Raw genomic sequence first — 19,294 nt, 5'->3', positions numbered from 1 at the left:
TGAATACTCTTGTTCACACTTCCAATTTTATTGATATAGAGAGAAATGCTATGAATTTTCCTAGTGCTACTTTATAGATTCTGAAATATAATGCTTTATTGTCTTTGAGAAAAACTTTTGTTTTATTGTATAATATGTTCCCAATTTTTTTCAAGCAAAAACTCCTTTTATTTTTCCAGTTTTGTTTTTAATTTCACTTGGAACTGGTAGCACAATGCAAGTTGCACGTGAAAGACAAGAACCTTGCTATGTAGCCTAGGCTGACCTTGTATCCACCATCTTGCCTCAGACTCAGAAGCATTAGGGATTAGAATGGTAGCCTCTACTCTACCTAATTTTAAAATCTCTACAGAACCATGTATTTCCTTTGTGTTCTCACTATCTCAGTATTACTATTTGTGTGTGAAAGTTCCATATGATTTGGAAGGAAAGATAATTTCCCTAATTCAGGATATTAGTGATGTGTGTGCCTACACATGAATGAAAATGGTGGCACCCACAATTTAAATGAAAGTACACACGACAAAAAACAAAAACAAAAAAAAAAAAACAAAAAAAACCCAAAAAGACTGATTCGTTATGAACATTGCTCACACATCCGACATTCTCCCGCCAAGAATAGGCTGGATCTGATGATAACCAGGGTTGCCAAGCCTTTTGGGCTCTCCTGAACTCAGAACACAAATCACTTGAGTACTGGAAATTATCTCTGGGTATGATCAGAATATTATTTTGATTACATTTAGAAAGAATTCCCAAGAGGTGGATAAGACCTTGGTAGTTGGCCTTCTGAGACAGTACCCAGTGATTGTAGTTACAAACATCTGCTGAATGTATTGTGGGAATAGATGTTTTAATTTCCCAGGGAGCATGGCTGCATAACCTTAACATGTGGTGGCTCTTCAAAAGGCTCCCTATTTGAATGTCTAACAAAGAAGGAACATAAGGAGACTAAAAACAGTGACACACAATCCATAATCTACCCTTCTCACCTTTTCTCTCTCTGACATGCACTCCCAGGAAATGGAATCCTGGTATCTGCAAGTGACAACAGAATGTGGGGACAGAGGGTGGGAGCCTAATTGGATTTCTTTCACTGTATACCTCTGGTTTGTATAACTGGGAGGTTAAGGTTGTAAGTAATAATGATCATGGACATACAGTGATAACTGACAGTAACCTGGTATGGCTTATAGTGCCAGAGAAAGTGTGTGAACTGAGGCACAGAGCTATTTACACTTCAAGGACTCATCAGTAGGCCACTGTGGAAAGAACAGTAATCCCTGCTGGCAGGGTAGGGACACCAGTGGTGTCTCTGGAATGATGGAGAGGGTGGGTAGGAAGATGGCAAGATATTTTCTATTTTATAGTGACTCCTGAGCCAATCAACTATTTTACATACTTAAAAAAATGGCCACATATGGGGCTAGTATAATCCTAGCATTCTTGGAGAACTTGGAGGAAGGAGGACCGGAAATTCAAGGTCAATCTGGGATACACAGGAGAAGACATATCAAAAACCAAACGAACAAAAAAAAAAAAACCTAAGATCAAACAAAAGCATCCTTTTTAGGTTTATATATATATTTGCAGTGAAAATGATCTGATGATGTGACATATATACATAACACATACTGAGTACTCTCATGTCCCATGATCCTGCCTTCCAACTTTCCTACCCCTTTCCTTATGTTCAGGTTTCTTCACTGAGTTTAACCAGGGCCAGTTTAAGTTGGAGACTAGTAGGCTCAGTAGCGTGCACAAAGTAGACAATGATTTTTCCCTCTTCTAGAAAATATCAATATAGTTCAGCAGTAAAGAGGCTGGTCCTGTGTGTACTTCTTCCATGAGTTACAGTTGATGCGATCAGTTCTCTGGAGGGTTGGTCCAGTGACTCTGGCTGTGAACATGATTGCAATGGTTCTGTCCAGCCTACAGTCTATTTTTGAGTCAGGGCTTTGCTACACAGCTCAGGTTGGCCTCCAACTTAGAAATCCCCTCCTGTCACAACTTCTTGTGCACTACAATGCCTGTCTAGCAAGAAAATTCAGAATTTGAAAGGAAGACAAGTTCATACCTAACCTGGAACTCAACAAATTACTATTCTTAGCCATAAAGGCAGTACACTGAAAGTAAGTATATGAAGTAATAAAAACAGAAGTAAGGAAGTAATAAAAACAGAAGACTTTCTTTTAGAAGCTCTAGATATAGTGAATACAATTTTGTAGTATAAAAATATTTTAATAACATACACATATAATAATTGTGCACTTTTAAGTTTATTTTCATTTAATATAACATGAAGTTAACAGACATATAGTTTAAGGTAACAAAGTGTTATCATTGGTAAGGATATTTTAGTATAGCCGAGATTTAACATTCAATGTTTACTTACTTTTAAAATGTAAAACACACAATTATAATAGTCAGATCTTACAATTTTAAAGTTTTAACAAAACATTTGCAAGTAAATTCAAGAAATCCTATATTTAAGACAAAAATAACACTAACAAAGTGCCACCGGATTAGACAATGCCATTTGATCTGTTTTCTTCTAGGGAGTGGGGTAAGGATACATGAGAATAGGGAAATAGTTATTTTTTAAATCCTGGTTTAGAGCTAGTAATGTGAAGTAGTCTTTGTAATAATGATGACTGCTCACCTGTAGTAGATTAACCACGATAAGGAATCAGCTTAAGAAAGGGCACAGCCACAATCCCTTACAGGCTCTCCAGTCATTGCTGAATAGTTTAGTATCCAGTGTTTTTAAAAGTACAGTTTCAACTAAGATGAACCAAATCCCACCAGCTGGTTTCTAAGAACGTCATATGCATGGAAGAATCTCCTTTGCTACTGTGCCATAGGTGCAGGCCTGTTTTAAGCGTGAAGAGTAGTGATGGAGAACTTTGGCAATAAGTACATTTACAACAGGTGATGGCCTTGTGTGCACTGCCCTATGATGCGTCCTTCACATGAAGAAAACATATGCATGTAGTAGATATTTACAGCTCTTTTCAGGTGTGTGACATCACTTGGTAGTTATGTTGGTGTTTGGGTTAATGGAAAAATTAAATTACATAGTGACTTCAAACCCTGTTTCCACAGAACATCTGTGCTCCGTAAGTTAAGTCCCAATGTTCCTTCTACAATCAAATAATAATGTTGCTTGTCCAATTCAGAGAACACATTTCACAGATTTAAGTTAATAGATTCAATTTTAAGATTTGTCTACCATAGATTTAAAAAAAGTCTTTGTTACCTCTTAATCATTGAAACATTAACAGAAAAAGAGCTTGAGAACTATGAAATATTACACTTAAATACTAGAAGATTTAAAAGTTCCTATCAGTATAATATACTGTTCATGGAACTATGCCTTGATAACTTTGATCTTATACTAGACATCCATAGTTTCTCATAGCAAGTGTGAATTCAGCATGTAAACATTTTAAGATACCCAAAAGAGTTAGGAATTTCCTGTCTGTTCTTGAATGTGTCTGAGAACCACTGTATCAATGTCCAGCTCCAAAAGCATGCTGTCAGATACATCACCAAGGACAGGGTTCCACAGTAAGACCCCTGGGATTTTATGCTAAAGTAAACAATACGGCAAGATTCCAGTACAGCTGCCACTAATGCTCCTATTTTAAAAATGCGTACCAGATAGCTTAAATATTTCATACTAAGAATTGTTATTTGCATGTATTACAGTAGTATGACTTGGGAAAAACTTGCAATATATCTGCAGGCAGCTCTCTTTAAAATAATGACACTTTAGCTCCTAGCACAAACAGCCCTGAGAACAGTGTGTTTGAATTCCAGCTCAACTAGATACAATCTAATTGAGCAGCTTTAAAAGTAAAAAAACAATAAAAAAAACAACAAAAATCAAACCAACATTTGAGGCACTACCCGACTACAGTACATTTAATAGTTGAAAAGACTTTGAGAAATGAACAAAGCTATGTGTATTTATACACACTCTCACACTGTGCGCTAATGAAAAACATGTGCCCCCAAATTTTCTAAACATGGCATTGCAGCATGTTCTCTTGAAGATATCACATCTGGCTGCAAGTGTTTCGGTCACTGATATAAAGCACTGGTATAGAAATCTGTACTACGAAGGGGAACAGAGTCAAGAGCTAGGTAACCACTTCGTGACTGGCAGCCCCCCAGGGGGCATCAAGGATGCAAAGGCCAAGTCAAAGCCAAAAGGGTCTGACCTAGGTCAGAGGGCACATAAGTGTACCAGTGTGGCAAAATCTTCACGATAGAAATTAAGCTGTTATTCAAACAAAAATGCTCAGCCTGTTAATACTGTCTAAATGGCAAAGAAAGAAAGAAATGTGTAGACACAAATGCATGGTGATGTCTCAGTGACCTCCGTTCTCGACATGGTGCCCGTGAGACTGGAGATCTGCTACATGTACGACAAATACTAGCAGTCAACTGTTAGCATTTCTTTGATGTCAAAAGAAGTAATTTCTTTTTTTCTGTTAAAAAATACATATTCCCTGCTTCCCTTTAATATAATTTATAAAGCTTTACTCAATGAAATATTTTGCTTTAAGAGAAACATCTCCTGACTTACATTAAAATAAACAGTTCTGTATCTTTAAAATCTATAGTTACATGTTGGATTATGTACACTTATATAATATTTCAAATGAAATACTTAGGCCTAAGTAGCTTTCGCCATTCAAGGTGTGGAGCCAGAGGCACATTGCTCTAATTTATATGCATATACTACAATGAGAAATAGAGGTGCCTGTGAGGTTTGATAAGTTAGGAAGGGTAGGGCATGCTTCTCCTGAAGAAATACGAAATCAAAACACCAGTGTGGCTACTTATTGGCCAGACAATGACCAGAAGATAGCAGAGAGAAATGACTTCCTGGAATTCCTGTGGGTACCATGTCAATCAGTCCCACCAAGGTACATCCCAAGAGCAGAAATCTAAAGAGGGATAGAGTAGATACCTGGGAAGAATTCAGCCTAGTTCCTAATTGTGCTTTGCATGGGCAAAAGCTAAAGGGTCACACTAAAGTCAACTGGCTACAACTTCACATTCTTGTGCTTTCCTGGCACTTCTCTTACGGGATCTTGTTCCATCTCTGGATTGGTCTTTCTTGTTATCAAAAAGAGAATGATACTTTTTGATAACAAGACAAGATTTAAAACTGCATAAATTAAGCAACTAAAATCTTGGGGCCTTCCATTTATAATGCTATTTCAAGTTGCTGATTAGATGAGTTACATTGTCACACATTTTTTCTAGATGGAAACAAAGGGTCCAGACATGAGAAAGGGGCCGGAGAGCCAGCATCAGAGAATCAAGGTGTCACGGAGAAGGATTTTGCTCTAAGCTGCACTCCAATGCCACAATTGTGACTTCGTCTCTTCCTCACCACGCCCACAGCTATGTCTACAATTTTAGACACAATTTACACATGATCCAAAATTCTAAGCAGAAACAGAGGGGCATTATCTACAACACACTAAAATAATCCAAGTCACAGAAGCCTTTCCTCGTTGTATTTCACATCAGTAATAGAATTAAGTCACAGGAGAATAAAAGTATATACACACTTAAAATAATTTTCAAATAAGGTAATCTTCCTTCCATAGTTTACTCCTATTTTACTTTGGAAAAGTGTACATACATTTAAAAAATCAATTTAAAGTCAAGGATTCCAAAGCAACTTTAAAATTCCTAATTTTAGTCTAACGCTGAAAACAAACTACTTAAAAATTTGCTGGAAGGGCTGGATTACCAACATCATGACCACTTAGACATTATGGCTGGAAGTAGTGGGCGTCTCTGCAAAGGTCACTCCTGTGCTGAGGCAGAGGCTGGGGACATAGCCAAAAGCAAAAATACAACCAGAGCTCCTGTACTTCGTGTGCTGATTAAAAGGTCTTAAATAAAAGCTCCAGCGTTAACCCCCGCTTTGCCTCCGACCCTGTGTCTTCTTCACCGCTTGGAGGACTTGCTCAGACTTACTCAGCAGTTCTGTTCTCGACATCAACCAAAACCACTATGTAGGTCTGTCATCACCCATCTGGCACAGAAAAACATGATGAAGGTAACACATGGGATGCCCGGCCACCAAGAGAATGACATTTTTTGATAACAAGAGTTTAGTTTCAAGATGTGTGTTTGCTACACAGACTACTTTATAATCTATGAATTCTAGATATTAAGTCTAAAATCAGTATAAAGCAATTTAAATGAAATGCATGATACTTCCATTCCACGAGATCCTACATTGCTGATTTAAAACCCTGGTTTGTTAACCACTTAAGTTCAGGAGTGATTTGCTTAGACAAGTGACATTTACTGAAGCTGTTGTATTTGTTTCTTATGGTCACATGATGAAAACCACAGGAGTGTTATAGGAAAGATACTTATAAAATTATACATCTTGGTATAGTCATTTAAACTTACTGCCTGCAAACCTAAGCCAGCACATTTTTAAAACTAAAACATAACAACAAACATGAGGTTGCTTATGAAGGCCATAGCTTTGGGACAACTAGATCCAGACCCAGCAGTAGACTTGCTTGTGCCAATGGTCCTGCCTATTTGCAGGGCTTTATGGCTACAGCATATTCTTCACTCATGGCGCACATGACAGACACCTAGGAGGAGAAAGGGTAGGCAGAGTTACTCAGGAGGTCATACACAGGAAAGAGGTGCACAGGAAATACTGTATACTTGTAAACCTTTTATGTTGAATTTCGAAAGGTATAATCCACAGAAATTCTCCTCCCAGTCTGCCTTTCTATCTCCAAAACAATATGGAGTTCCCTGTCAATCCAGAAGAAAGAAAACCAACCAACCAACCAACCAACCAACCAACCAACCAACCAACAGCACCTCCCAAGCTTGGTGCTTTCTCTCGTCACAGGTCTTTAAGAGTGTGGAGATCCTTTCAACATTTCAGCAGTGGTTTGAAGTTACAGTTCAGTTTTCGAAATCTATATTATATTATTGTTGTGTTTGTACATGTGACTAGACAAAAAATTCCTTTTATTGAAGGTGAAGAAGCACACATACAACAAGGCACAGAGAAAAAGCCCATTCATAGCAGAGGGGCACCGGGAAGCTAAAGTCTCTCATAGTCTTTCATGCTAACTTGTTCAGGGCCTGCGGTTTCTGCAATGGTTCTAAGACACAGCCCACCATAGGCCTTACCTGTACATCTTCACCTGCATTATATTTCCCTTCTATTTCTTTGCCCAGTTCACCTTCTGGCAGCTTAAGATCCTCACGGACTTCGCCAGTTTCTGTCAGCAGGGAAAGGTAGCCATCCTGAATGCATATGAGCTATTAGAAGAAATTACAGGCGCATACTGATTAGATCACATCCACCTTGTTGTGATGTTTACACAGCTCAACTGCAACATACATTAGTTTGGATGAGAACACAGCAATATGCTAACAGATTTGTGGCATTTAAAAACGCTAACACAGCTTAAGCCTTTAGTACTGGCATTAGGGATGCAGAGGCTGGCCTAGTCTACACTGAAATCTCTAAGCCAGAAAGCCAGAACTAAATAGTGAGACTCTGTTTCAAACAAACAAAAAAACAAAAAACAAAACAAAAACAAACAAACAAACAAACAGGAAAAATTCAGGAGGATAGGAATACACCTAGCAGAGATGTGTAACTCACTTCCTGGTACCAGCCTCCTCACTCTCTGCATTGCCAAGGTATTTATATTCACACACACGATACACATAGCTATTCTTAAGAAAAATCATGTATTTCAGTAAGTTTTTAAATGCTTTAGAAAATTTCCAAGTCAGAAAATATAGACCTATCTGCCTCTTAACACCACACATGTGCATAAATATAATGTGCAAATTTTCTTGTTAGTGGGCATACATTTGTTTTTCACTATTAAAATGATGTATTTTATAATTTGGTTACAAGCAAAGTGAAGTAGAAACTTTTGGTCTTCAGGCCACTGCTAACAGATTTTTAAAAACATTTCCATATATAGTATATATAGATTCTATGCATGTATGTATGTATGTATCTATCTATCTATCTAATACTTATAGATAGTAAATATTTTGTTATTATTTACCCACACTACCATCTCTTGATCTCTCCTCTGCAACTGATCTCATTAGTGCCTCTTCTCTTTTTGTCTTTTTTATTTCTTGGTGACCTGGCAAGTTTCATTAGAATTGCTTATGGAAGTGTGGGGAAGAGGTTTTTTACAGGACCCTGGGCACCTTCTCAGTGGCTATATGACAGAAGTAAATGTCTCTCTCTCTCTCTACTAGTGCCCAGTGACCATCTATAGACCCTCAGGGAGGGGTAGTATGACACACTTTTAACATGACTTTATCTCATGGTATTGATGAAACAAACCCAGTCATGATCTAACCTGTAGAAAGCATATTTTGATATAATGCTTAAAAAATTAGTTTTTCTATTTGTGTGTAGTTGTGTGCATCTGTGTCTGTATCTGTGCAGATTGCAGAGATTGAAGTGCCTAGATCCTCTCAAGATGGAGTTACAGGCAGGGTGTTGGGAATCAAATTTAGGTCCTGCAGAATAGCTGTCCCTGCTCTTAACTGCTGAGCTGTGTCTCCAGCCCCTTGACACAACTCTGTTATTTTAGGAAGGAGAACAGCAAGTCCCCACCATCAGTGTGCCTGCAAGCCTGAGAGACTTTGCAAAAGCCATTCATCTCTAAGATTATCTGCTGCTGGCACACATAAAAGGAATGAGCCATGGGCCCTGATGTCTCTAACCAGAGTGATTAGAAGGCAGCAGACCATGCAGGAGGAGTGTCCAGGTGCTCCGCCATCCCCATCCGCACCACTTCACTGACCACAATTTTCAGATATAAATTCTACAGTGTACTTACCCCAAGAATGAGGACACACTCTTTGTAACTTCTCAAACTAAGCTGTTATCCATTTCCAAATGTTCCAGCTGTTCTAATCTGTTCCTGGATGACACTGTGGCTTAGTGCTGTCATGTGCATTGCGCTTTCTTTTACGTGGAGCAGTTTGATCATCCTGTCTTTCAAGGCATTGACACTCATTTGGTTAACAAAATGCCTCTCAGTCTGGATCTGTGTTGTTGCCTTATAACTCATGTAATGTGTCTTTTGGCAGAAATACTATCTAAATGATGTGTCCTCAGAATATCTATCCCACTAACGGTGACACTAACTTTTAACTTAGCTGGCTGCTAGGGGTGGTACCTGCAAGATCTTTACAGTCTAAATATAACTCTTGCTCTTAAAAGAAGGACATAGCCAATGGTGCTTCTGTTAAATCTCAAGTATGGTTTGTGCAACATTCTATCTTTCCTCACAGCCTTCCCAGACTCCTGAGCAGCAGGGAACTAGAATGTAGCATCTTTTCTTTACTGAAAAGTCTTACTAAAATAATGGAGGGCTACTTGGAAAACAGGCAATTTCACATCCAGAGTGGGAACCTGGGAGCTGTTTACTAGAGGATGAGGAACTACCAAGACCATGAATTAGGTACATTCCAAAGGACTCAGGAATTAGCATGACTGAGCTCCCATTGGCCAGTAACAAAACAACCCCAAAATCAATATGGATAACAAAAAAAAATGTACTGAAACTCAAGTGTGTTGTTGCCTGAGTTCATAGTAAAATATCAATTTATTGGTCAACTTCAGTGGGTACTGAGAACAGGTCATCTCAGAACTGGTAACGGGTGAGGGTGAGATGCCTCAGTGGTTAAAGGAACTTGCTGCCAAGGATGGCAATTTGAGTTTAATGTCCAGGATTTACATAGTAGAAGGAGAAAGAACTCCCTTATGTTTTCCTGACCTCAACAGTTACATCACAGTATATGTATGTGGCCCTCTGTGCACACATGTATGTGCATGCACATGCGTACACACAGATAAATGTTTTTTTTTAAATATTAAAATCTTTGATAATGAAAGGCAGAGGGAAGTATTTATTCTGGCTTCCTTGTATGTATGTACGTATATACTCATGCAAGAGGATGTACTCAGGTGATATAATGCAGGTCCTCAAGGTAAAAACAGAGCAGTGGATGAAGAGTTTCCATAGCAGCAGTCTGGCTCTCAAGGAAATGGAGGAGTGTCTATCATGATCACTCTTTCTTTCCTTTAAGTTAATGGAATGAGGCAAAGATGATATGTGTATAACAACCTTACAGAAAGAAGTACGATTCTACGGGTGTGGGTGTGGGTGTATGCCCTTGACCCCTCAAACCCAGCACCCAGGAGACAGAGGGAGGTGGGTCTGAGTTTGAGGCCCGCTTGGTCTACAGAGCAAGTTCCAGGACAGTACACAGAGAAAACCATGGAGTTAGTAACATCTAGACTACTGCAAGTCTACAGAACAAATGATCCAGTGCCTTCATTCAAACACTACAAGCAGGTAACGGGGATGGAGGGGGAGAGAAGAGAACTTGGTGCATGTGAGAGAACACAGACTCCAGAGCCCTATACAGCAACTTCACCGTGTAGACCTCAGTCAGGCCCTGCCTTAGTTTACTACACTGTAAGTCAGCGCCAGGAACCCAGAACAGTTAGCAAGCTGTGAGAACGGCAGGCTCTCTCCAGGAACTAACAACTGCTTCAGGTCTGAAAGTGTGTCTGGCTTTGCTCAGTCCTTAGCCTTTAGAAATATGTAATAACATATAGGTAAAATGCTAAGTATCTGAGATTTGCTTCAAAATAATCAAGAGGAGAACATATGGGAAATACCAAATGTGGGATACGGGCCAGCATAGTAGCACATGCCTTTAATCCTGGCACCTGGGAGGTAGCAAGAGGCTTGTGAGTTCAAGGCTAACCTTAGTACCTGAAGAGATCCTGTCTCAAAAACAAACAGTCACAACAAAAAGGCAATATTACAGAAGAGGAAGAAAAGACTAAGAGCCGGATGTCTGGGATGATTGCTGTGTGAAATAGTATCATCTGGGCAGAAAGAGCCTTGTACTCATGGACTCACAGTGGCTCTGGTTGCCTGCGAAAGACTTGCACATGATCAAGCCATCAACACTCCAACACGAAGAGGGAAAGAACGTACGAGGCCCCACCTCCAACTGAGAAGCCAGTTGATGGCCACTAGGGAAAAGCAAGTCAGTTTTCTTAAGCAGGGTGGACCTTGGTTGGTTTCCCATATTCCTGTGGATGGTGCCCTATGCCATGTGCATATGGCAGCACTAATATAATTGTATATATATCTATTAATCTATCAATTATCCATCTATCTATCTATCTATCTATCTATCTATCTATCTATCTATCTATCTATCTATCGATGTGAAGTTGGGAAGAGCTGTGAGAGGGGTTGGCCTAGGAGGAATTGGAGATAAGGGAGTGGAGAGCATCTAACTCCATTGCATTAGTCTATGACATTACCAAAGAATAAGTAAAATGTTTTTCAAAGGAGTGGGATACAGATAAGGCAAGATTTGTCATATATTGATAAGTATTGCACCTGGTTAATGTGTATATAGGATTTTGAAACTTAGAAAATTCTCACCAGCCTGGTCTACAGAGTGAGTTCTAGGACAGCCAGGGCTACACAGAGAAACCCTGTCTTGAAAAACAAAAAACAAAAAACAAAACAAAACCAACCAACCAAACAAAAAAGTGCTTGCTACAGAAGCCTTTGTTTGATTCCTGGAACCTTCATGGTGGAGGAAGAACTGACTGCTACCATGGTACCAGAACAAAGTCAAACAGTAAGATGGATGGGAAAAAAGGATGCAGGATTGTAAAAAGCTGGGAGGCACAGTGGGCTGAGAAAGAAAAGATGCAGAAAGGGTGCAGGGGGCATGAGTAGCTACAGGTCCTGCCAGTGATGTGCCCAGAGTAAGAAGAATATAGAGACAGAGATTATGGGAAGGGTGCTTTTTTTTTCCCTTTTGCCTCTGCTTGTATTATTAATATACTATAGATGGCAGGGGAAGATTATCACTACGAGTGCTTCCTTAGCCCCAGCTTCTGAATTTGGGCTTCACATTTTATTCCAAAACAAGCAGCCATCACTATGCATGGTAAGACTTCTTTCTGTCAACATCTGTCTCCTCTCCCTTCCCTTCCTCTCCCTTCCCTTCTCCTCCCTTTCCCTCCCTTCCCCTCCCTTCCCTTCGCTTCCCTTCCCTTTCCTTCTCTTTCTTTCTTTCTTGTTTTTGTTTTTTGAGACAGGGTTTCTCTGTATAGCCCTGGCTGTCCTGGAACTCACTCTGTAGACCAGGCTGGCCTTGAACTCAGAAATCCACCTGCCTCTGCCTCCCAAGTGCTGGGATTAAAGGCGTGCACCACCACCGCCCAGCAACATCTGTCTTCTTCCCCTGGCAACCCTCAGATGCTTCCCAGAAGTTCCTGGTCCCTGGAACAGTGAGTTCTTGAACATTATTATATCATCTAAATAATAAGACAACATCAGACCCAGCAAGTCACTATGTTGAGTGTGCACAATACATGCCATCAGCACGTGGAGGGAACATGCATGAAATGATGTGAGTGGGTCCTAAAGCACCAGCAGCTTGATAAACGGCTTAGACTCAGAAAGCACTTTCTCCCACACTGACCACTTCTCCCCTGGTGCTTACACCAGTGTTTTGATGGAGTATTCTCCCTAATGAGTTGACTGTAAAAACAAGAATGGTTGCTAATGGCCACGCATAATACGAGGGACCATGCAGAGAGGGCTGTGAAAAATAGTGGGGGTGGAGAAACTTGTACTGTGTGCATTTCTACTGAATATGGGCAAAGAGTCAAGAGCTGGGTTGCAAAGTCAAGGACGCTGGAAAACCAAGCTACAGAAACTGTCAGTGAGGTCTAGGGTAGTAGTATGTGCACAGCCCTCCCCAAATGTTAGCAGAAGTCCAGGGGTGGGTGCCAGCTATATATCTGAGGCTCTCAATTAGATAAAAAGTGGAAAATGACATTCAACTTTTTGTTATTGCTGCCTCAACAGCTTAATGACACAGCTTTCTCTCACTAAGGCTGACAGAGCACTAAGCTTCACAGAAAGGAATGATACAGGGTCCCTGATGTGGCGGCTTTGCCCAGTGGGAACAGCTAGTTCCTGATAACACTGCAGAAGCAGGGAGCTACACTTCTTGCGGTAAACTCAGTCTGCACATGGCTTTGCTCTTCCGGCCTGTGGTGTTTCTGCTAAAATTCCACCAGGGTTTAGAGTATGCCTCGTCTCTGTTACAGCACCTCATACTTTCTGGGTAAAATACTTGGCTACAGGCAAAGTAATGAGACAGTGAGATGCTGCACTGAGAAGTCAACGGTTCATGAACCCCACCTCTGCACAGACTCCCTACTGGGCTGACCCTGAAGACTCATTCATGGCACCTGCTGGGTAATGGCTTGTGGGCCTAGGGTTCTGTATCACAGGTTACAGTGTATTACATGCTGCTCTTTTCCCTGTAAGCAGAACATACTGACATAGCAACCCAACATGGCTTTTTCATCGTCATCCCTAACGACTCTGTAGCACATTTGCTGCTTCTCCCTAAACGCTGGGCTCTTCTCGTACGGTGGTTTCCATTCCCAGAGAAAGAGTGGTTCCATGAAGAACATGAGATATTCACAAACACATTAAAATGATAAAAAGGCTTCAAAGCACAGGGAAATCACAGCATCAATACTTTATTACTATTATTTTAACTTGCAGCACGGAGTCTGTGAGATGGCTCAGGGGGTAAAGGTGCTTGCCTACAGGGCTGATGTCCCACCTTACATCCCTAGGACTCACATCCCTCGGAGTGAGAACTGACTCCTGGGGATTGGCCTCTAACCTCCTCCACATGTGTGTGTACATGCAGGTACACACATACATTAAGTGTTTGACCTTCATGTGTATGTGTGCCCATGGGTGCACGTGCACACACACACACACACACACACACAAACACATGTACAGTCTGACTTCCACATGTGTATGTGGTATGCATGCATGTGTATGTGTACACGCAGGCACACAAATATACGAAGTGAAATAAATGTATAATTTGGATTTAAAAGTCCTAGCTCTGGCAACCCACTGATCACCTGAAGAGCTATTACATGTACTTTATATTTCCTGTGCTATGCAGCTTTCCCTATGAGGAATGGTCTTTAAATGACAGATAAAAGTACAGCAAATCCAGAAAATATTTAATTTAGAGTGGAGTGTACAACAGTGCAGACAGTTTTTAAAAATATGATTCCAAAAAGGAAGCCAAACAAGATATTCCTACATTTAACAAATTGGGAACACCCTCAAAGGATCTGGGATCTATTTTCTGCCACCACAGAGCCCCAGACAATTATAACTTCTTTTTAGAAAACTAATGAAAATTAGCAATTGTAATCCGAGCCAATCTTGGAATGGGAGTCAGGAGACAGACTTTCTTGTATCCTGAACTTATTTTAAGAATACGCAAATTACGTCTGTAAATATTAACATGTTTTTCTCCCAATTCTTTTATTTTTTAAATGATTAAAATGAATAGATGTTCACAATCCACTTTGGCTAGCTGCCAAACTGGCACTCAAAATATTGAATTCAGTAGATTCAAAAGAACTGCACTTAGCCAGATAATAACAGAACTGGGATTTAACAAAGGCACATGGATAGAAGAGTGAAGATCACCAGTGCATAATAAATAAACTAGAAGGCTCACAGAACTAAGTTTTTAAATGAGTGACCAGAAATAAATATCTGCTGGCAATTTTATAACAGGGAAGCTGAGGTCCTGAGTTCTTCCTATGTCCAAAGTGCCCACTGAGCCTCAGAACAAACCTGCGAGAGGTTTGATTTCACTTTTCAATTTTATCAAGTAAAAGAGACAAGAGAGGTCAAGTGACTTGCCAACTGAGGTCACACCATACTGAGTCCCAAAGTACAGACCTAGATCCAGCAGCCTGACCAACACCATCCTTGGCTATCCGCTCTGCCATGTAGACTTCTAGGGTGAGACTAGGAGAAACTATCAAGGCACCTTCTTGGTGCATGCTTGAGGAGGCACCCAATCACCTCAACCACAGAACACTTCAAGGTAAACTTAAAAATGAGAATGCAAAATTCACATGACAAAACAAGAATCTGAGATGGAGATAGGACCACAATTACTGATTCTCCTTCTGCCCAAGGCTAATATGTGGCTTGGTATTGTTATTACACTGTGTGTGCGTCACTTCTGCACAGGAGTTGAGTATGCTGGGACCTTACTAAGTACCCAAATAAACTCCAAACCAAGTTAGTCCTCTGATGTTAAATTTTAAGCTTCAATCCAATGGTTTGTTAATTTGGTAACATTATCATGTGAACTGCTGGTGTAGCCTACTGAAGTACCCAACAGGTAGAAACATGGAATAAAAACTACTGGATATAATGAATACTGAGATTTCAAAGATCTCACAAAGCAGGATGAGAAAAGAAACCCATTTTGGCCAAAGTAAATTTTATACCTAGCCTTAATCTGACATGTTAATCTCACACACCGCTACACTGAATAAAGGTGTATTTGTTAAACTAGTGTTTACTGAGCACCTACAATGTGCCACATCTACAGCCAATGATCTAAGAATGAAAATAGGATTTTCATATAGGAAATGCAAAGCAGAACAAAGTACTTGCTGCTATGCACAGCTTCCTATGGGCACACACTCTCTCACCCCACCCACATCACTGTGGTTTAGAGAAGACACACACTTTGTAAAAGACCATCTAGCTAGAAAGTGTCAGAACCAGATCCCAAGCAAGCCCAGATCTACTTGATCCAAAATGTCACTTCCTTTGGTGATATAACTATCAAAATATTCTAAATCTGTACAGAAAACATTCATAAGTGTTACTGTGAAAATATAAAATAATTCACATAATTAAAACTAGAAAAATATGTTTACACATGGATAGCATTAAAGAAAGTCATTGAGTGAATGCAGTTGATTACTTAAATCCTTAAGTCTTTCTGATTCCCCTGCCTCTGGATACTACATTTAAAATTCTTACTTACACTTATGTGTCTAGTGAATGTATGTATGTGGGTATGTGTGTTTCCCAGCTCACATGTGGAGAACAGGAGAGAGCCTTCTGGAATTGAGCTCCAGAGTCAGGCTTCACAGAAAGTGCCTTTACTAACTAAAGCCAACTCACTGGTCCAACACAGCATTTTTAAAAGGCAGAACTAGAGGCTGGACATGGAGCACAACTGTAGGTTGCTCGTCTAAAGCATGCGCAAAGCCCTGGTTTTGACCTCCAGTACAGGATAGCCAGGCATGAAGATGCAACCTATAATCTCAGCACTCACAGACAGAGGTAGGAGGGTCAGAAACTGAAGATGATCCTTGGATGAATAGTGAGTTCAAGGCCAGCCTGAAATATATAATCCCCTATTTCACAACAAGAAAGGCGCCGAATATTAACAACAACAGAACAGAACAAAACACCATTTCTCTAATCTGTATGAGTGGAGTCTAGTAATTGGTAAGGAATATACTCTATAAAACTACTCTCAAGTCTTATCAAACTACTACCAAAGAGGGTGTTTACACACTTCTGAAACACTGTTAAGGAAATCAGTACTTACTTGATAATCATTTCTCTTAATATTTGGAACATCCATGTTGTGAGTGGAAGGACAAATATCTTCATATTTTTTGCCAGTGAAAATGTCAATTCCAACAAGGTGTACCTGACAGAGGAAGAACAACAGGAGACAGGTTTAATCTCTGTCAGCTATATCATCCTACATGGGAGCACAATCCTAACACTGATAGTAACCGATCCTTTCATCTCTTTCCAAGGTCATCTTACTTTCTTTAAAAAAGTTGCAGTGGCACAGAACTGAGATTCAGTAAGTACCCCAAACCTGAACAGTTTCATGGCCTCAAAACTCGAAACTACACATGTCAGCACTTCAATTCCACAGAAAGTGAAAACCAAGTCTCTTAGAATTACAAGAACAGGCTTGTTTCAACTAAAGATGATGTTTTAGACCATCAGGATTAAAAAAGTTTTAGTTTCCAGTTAATGAAACATTCTAAGGGCCCAATTAAGGGACAGCTTAATTGAGAGTAATGCCTGATCATTCAAGAGACTGAAGGAAGAAAAAAAAGTTATTTTAAATATAGAATGGATATATCTCATGCATCTCATGATGCAGAATGGAATACAAATGATCTTATCGGTGAAGCCAAAGGATGACCTGGAAGGGCCTACCTTGGCATGGCCATGCTTCCCAGTCTTGGAAGTTGACATCTCCACGATTTTGCATGGTCGCCCTTTGAGCACCACGAAGCCGTTTTTGCGCAGGGCTGAGCACTGCATAGGATAAGTGCTGGAAGCCCCAGCGTCTCCAGTAGTGAAATCAATTTCGTCTGCCATGGTGGGCTGGGGAGATGTGTGGTTTTTCTGAGGGAACTCTGTGAAAAGTTTGTTTGCTTTTTAATAACGGGCATGCAGGCAGGGGTATGTCTCATCTTGAAGACAGGTAACAAGCAGACCATCACTAGCCCGTTATTTTTGCATTTATAGGACACCCACTCTGTGTGGTGTATACTTTCCCATTCAGGCCTCTGAAAACTTTTCCAGCCCTTGGTGGGAGGTGGGGAGGGAAGCCGCAGAAGAGCTCGCTTGAGAGTGAAGGCGACACCAGCGCTGGGCCGGAAGGTCCAGTCCCCACCACCCCACCACAAGAAGTGCCCACGACCTTCGTGCGCCGGGATGCGGGGCCCGGCGCCTCCCTCCGCCCCATCCCCGCTACCAAGGCATCAGCCAGGCCGCAGGTCTGGGGAAGACTGGGACTCGGGCACCCGGCCGGCTGCACCTGGCCCTCAGCGCGCCTAGGACCCGCAGCGGCGCCGCCCTGGCATCCCGGTTCGGCCCAGCGGCGAGGGCCCGAGCCCAGGCGGTCCCGCGCTCGCCCGCCTTCTAGTTTCCAAGCATCTCGGCTCCACCCCTGGCCGGGACCCCAGCATCACCAGCTGCATCCCCCGCCCCGCCGGCCCGGCCCCAGGTCTTCACCTTCCGGCCCGCACCGCACGCCTTTGCTGCGTCCGCCGGTCCCTGCGGCTGCGGCGGCGCTGGCGGCCGCGGCTGGTCCAGGAGACGGGGCGGGGCCGCCACGCTTCCCACACCCGGCTCCCCGCCCCGGCCCGCCCCGCCCGGTCCCGCCCCGCCGCGGCCACACTTCCGGGATAGGCCGGGGCGCGCCACAGGCCCCGCCTCCAGACCTCCCATTGGCTCGAGGCTTCCCGAGGTCCCGCCCAGTCACGTGAAGCTCGCCCTGGCAACCCCACGTGCTGCGGATTAGTGCACTTCCGGCGTGCAGAGCTCCCTGCAGTCGACTGCTTGAAGCTTCGCTGTGTTCCCGGGCGGGATGCATCCTCAACCTAAGTTCGGGGCCCAGATGACCTTGGGGACGATCATTAGGACCAGGTAGCTCTCTCTGGGCCCTAGTATGCAGGTGCATGGATGCTGTCACTTAATGGTCTTAACACTCTCAGGTTCCGCGGATTTTGCAAGTGTCCCGACTGTCAGTGGCGTGGAACTTTGATACAAGCCTCTGGTACAGCGTGCAGCCCTCCTTGGGGTTGGAATCCATGCTTGGAGCTCGAAGAGTGCTAGGTGTGGTGTGCTATTTTGTGACTTTCCAGTGTAGGTCCTCAGGGGACTAACACCCTATGGTGAAGTGCTGGTGCAGCCTGGAGAGACAGCAGTGTTCCCAGGGCCGGGAAACCCCATGTGCCCCGAGATTCTACACTTTCCTTTGATCTTCCTGGCATCGGTGTGCCCTAGAGTTTGGGGTTTTGTTGTTGTTTGTATTGTTAAGGATTAAAGACAAAGAGAAGTGTGCTTTCCTTTCAGAGTTTCACTGCATCTTCATCTCTTACCTTGGAGAGAATCAAGGTAATTAACTTACCACCCCGTAACCCAGTTCGTGTCCTTCAGTGACTTGGTATTGCAGTCTTGTAAGCAAATCCAGTCTCATATTTACGTATGCAGAACGTACATCACTTGTGCTGTTCAGGAGCAGTAAGCACATGGCTTCCATAAAGTAAATTCCGCCTCTTGTTACTGTATGAAAGAGCCAGATTAGAACCCCAGGCTTCTGAGTTTCTGCTGCTTTTACTCATACTGCCTAACTTTTCCTTTCTATTGTTGTTGTTGTTATTACTACTGCTGCTAATACTTAAATAAGAATTACATAGTGTACTGTTTCATCTCCATTATTTAATCTTGACTACTAAAGTTTTTGTTTAATCTAAGGTTAATGCTAGAATTTATATGAAGTAAGTTTT

At 41.7% G+C, this 19,294-nt stretch overlaps 1 protein-coding gene across 1 annotated transcript; it reads right to left on the bottom strand.

The window, feature by feature from the left end:
• Positions 1-2,260: 2,260 nt before the first annotated feature.
• Eif5a2 (eukaryotic translation initiation factor 5A2) lies at positions 2,261-18,130 on the bottom strand. Its single transcript, XM_034500591.2, has 5 exons — positions 18,018-18,130; positions 17,214-17,416; positions 16,582-16,686; positions 7,201-7,332; positions 2,261-6,644 (listed from the first exon to the last, which is right to left on the bottom strand). The coding sequence occupies exons 2-5, from the start codon at positions 17,376-17,378 to the stop codon at positions 6,585-6,587; spliced, it is 462 nt and encodes a 153-aa protein (XP_034356482.1). The 5' UTR covers positions 17,379-17,416; positions 18,018-18,130; the 3' UTR covers positions 2,261-6,584.
• Between the last annotated feature and the right edge of the window lie 1,164 nt (positions 18,131-19,294).

The sequence above is a fragment of the Arvicanthis niloticus genome, chromosome 4, assembly GCF_011762505.2.
Source record: "Arvicanthis niloticus isolate mArvNil1 chromosome 4, mArvNil1.pat.X, whole genome shotgun sequence".
NCBI classification, from domain to species: domain Eukaryota; kingdom Metazoa; phylum Chordata; class Mammalia; order Rodentia; family Muridae; genus Arvicanthis; species Arvicanthis niloticus.
The sequence above is the reverse complement of the archived record's forward strand: the minus strand, read 5'-3'. Positions and strand labels throughout refer to the sequence as shown.

Coding starts and splice junctions, on each gene's coding strand:
- Eif5a2 (XM_034500591.2), bottom strand. CDS start 17,378: ATGGCAGACGAAATTGATTTCACTACTGGAGACGCTGGGGCTTCCAGC. Junction 16,687..17,213: donor GGAAGCATGGCCATGCCAAG/GTAGGCCCTTCC, acceptor TTCCTCTGTCAG/GTACACCTTGTTGGAATTGA. Junction 7,333..16,581: donor TTAAGAGAAATGATTATCAA/GTAAGTACTGAT, acceptor TTCTTCTAATAG/CTCATATGCATTCAGGATGG.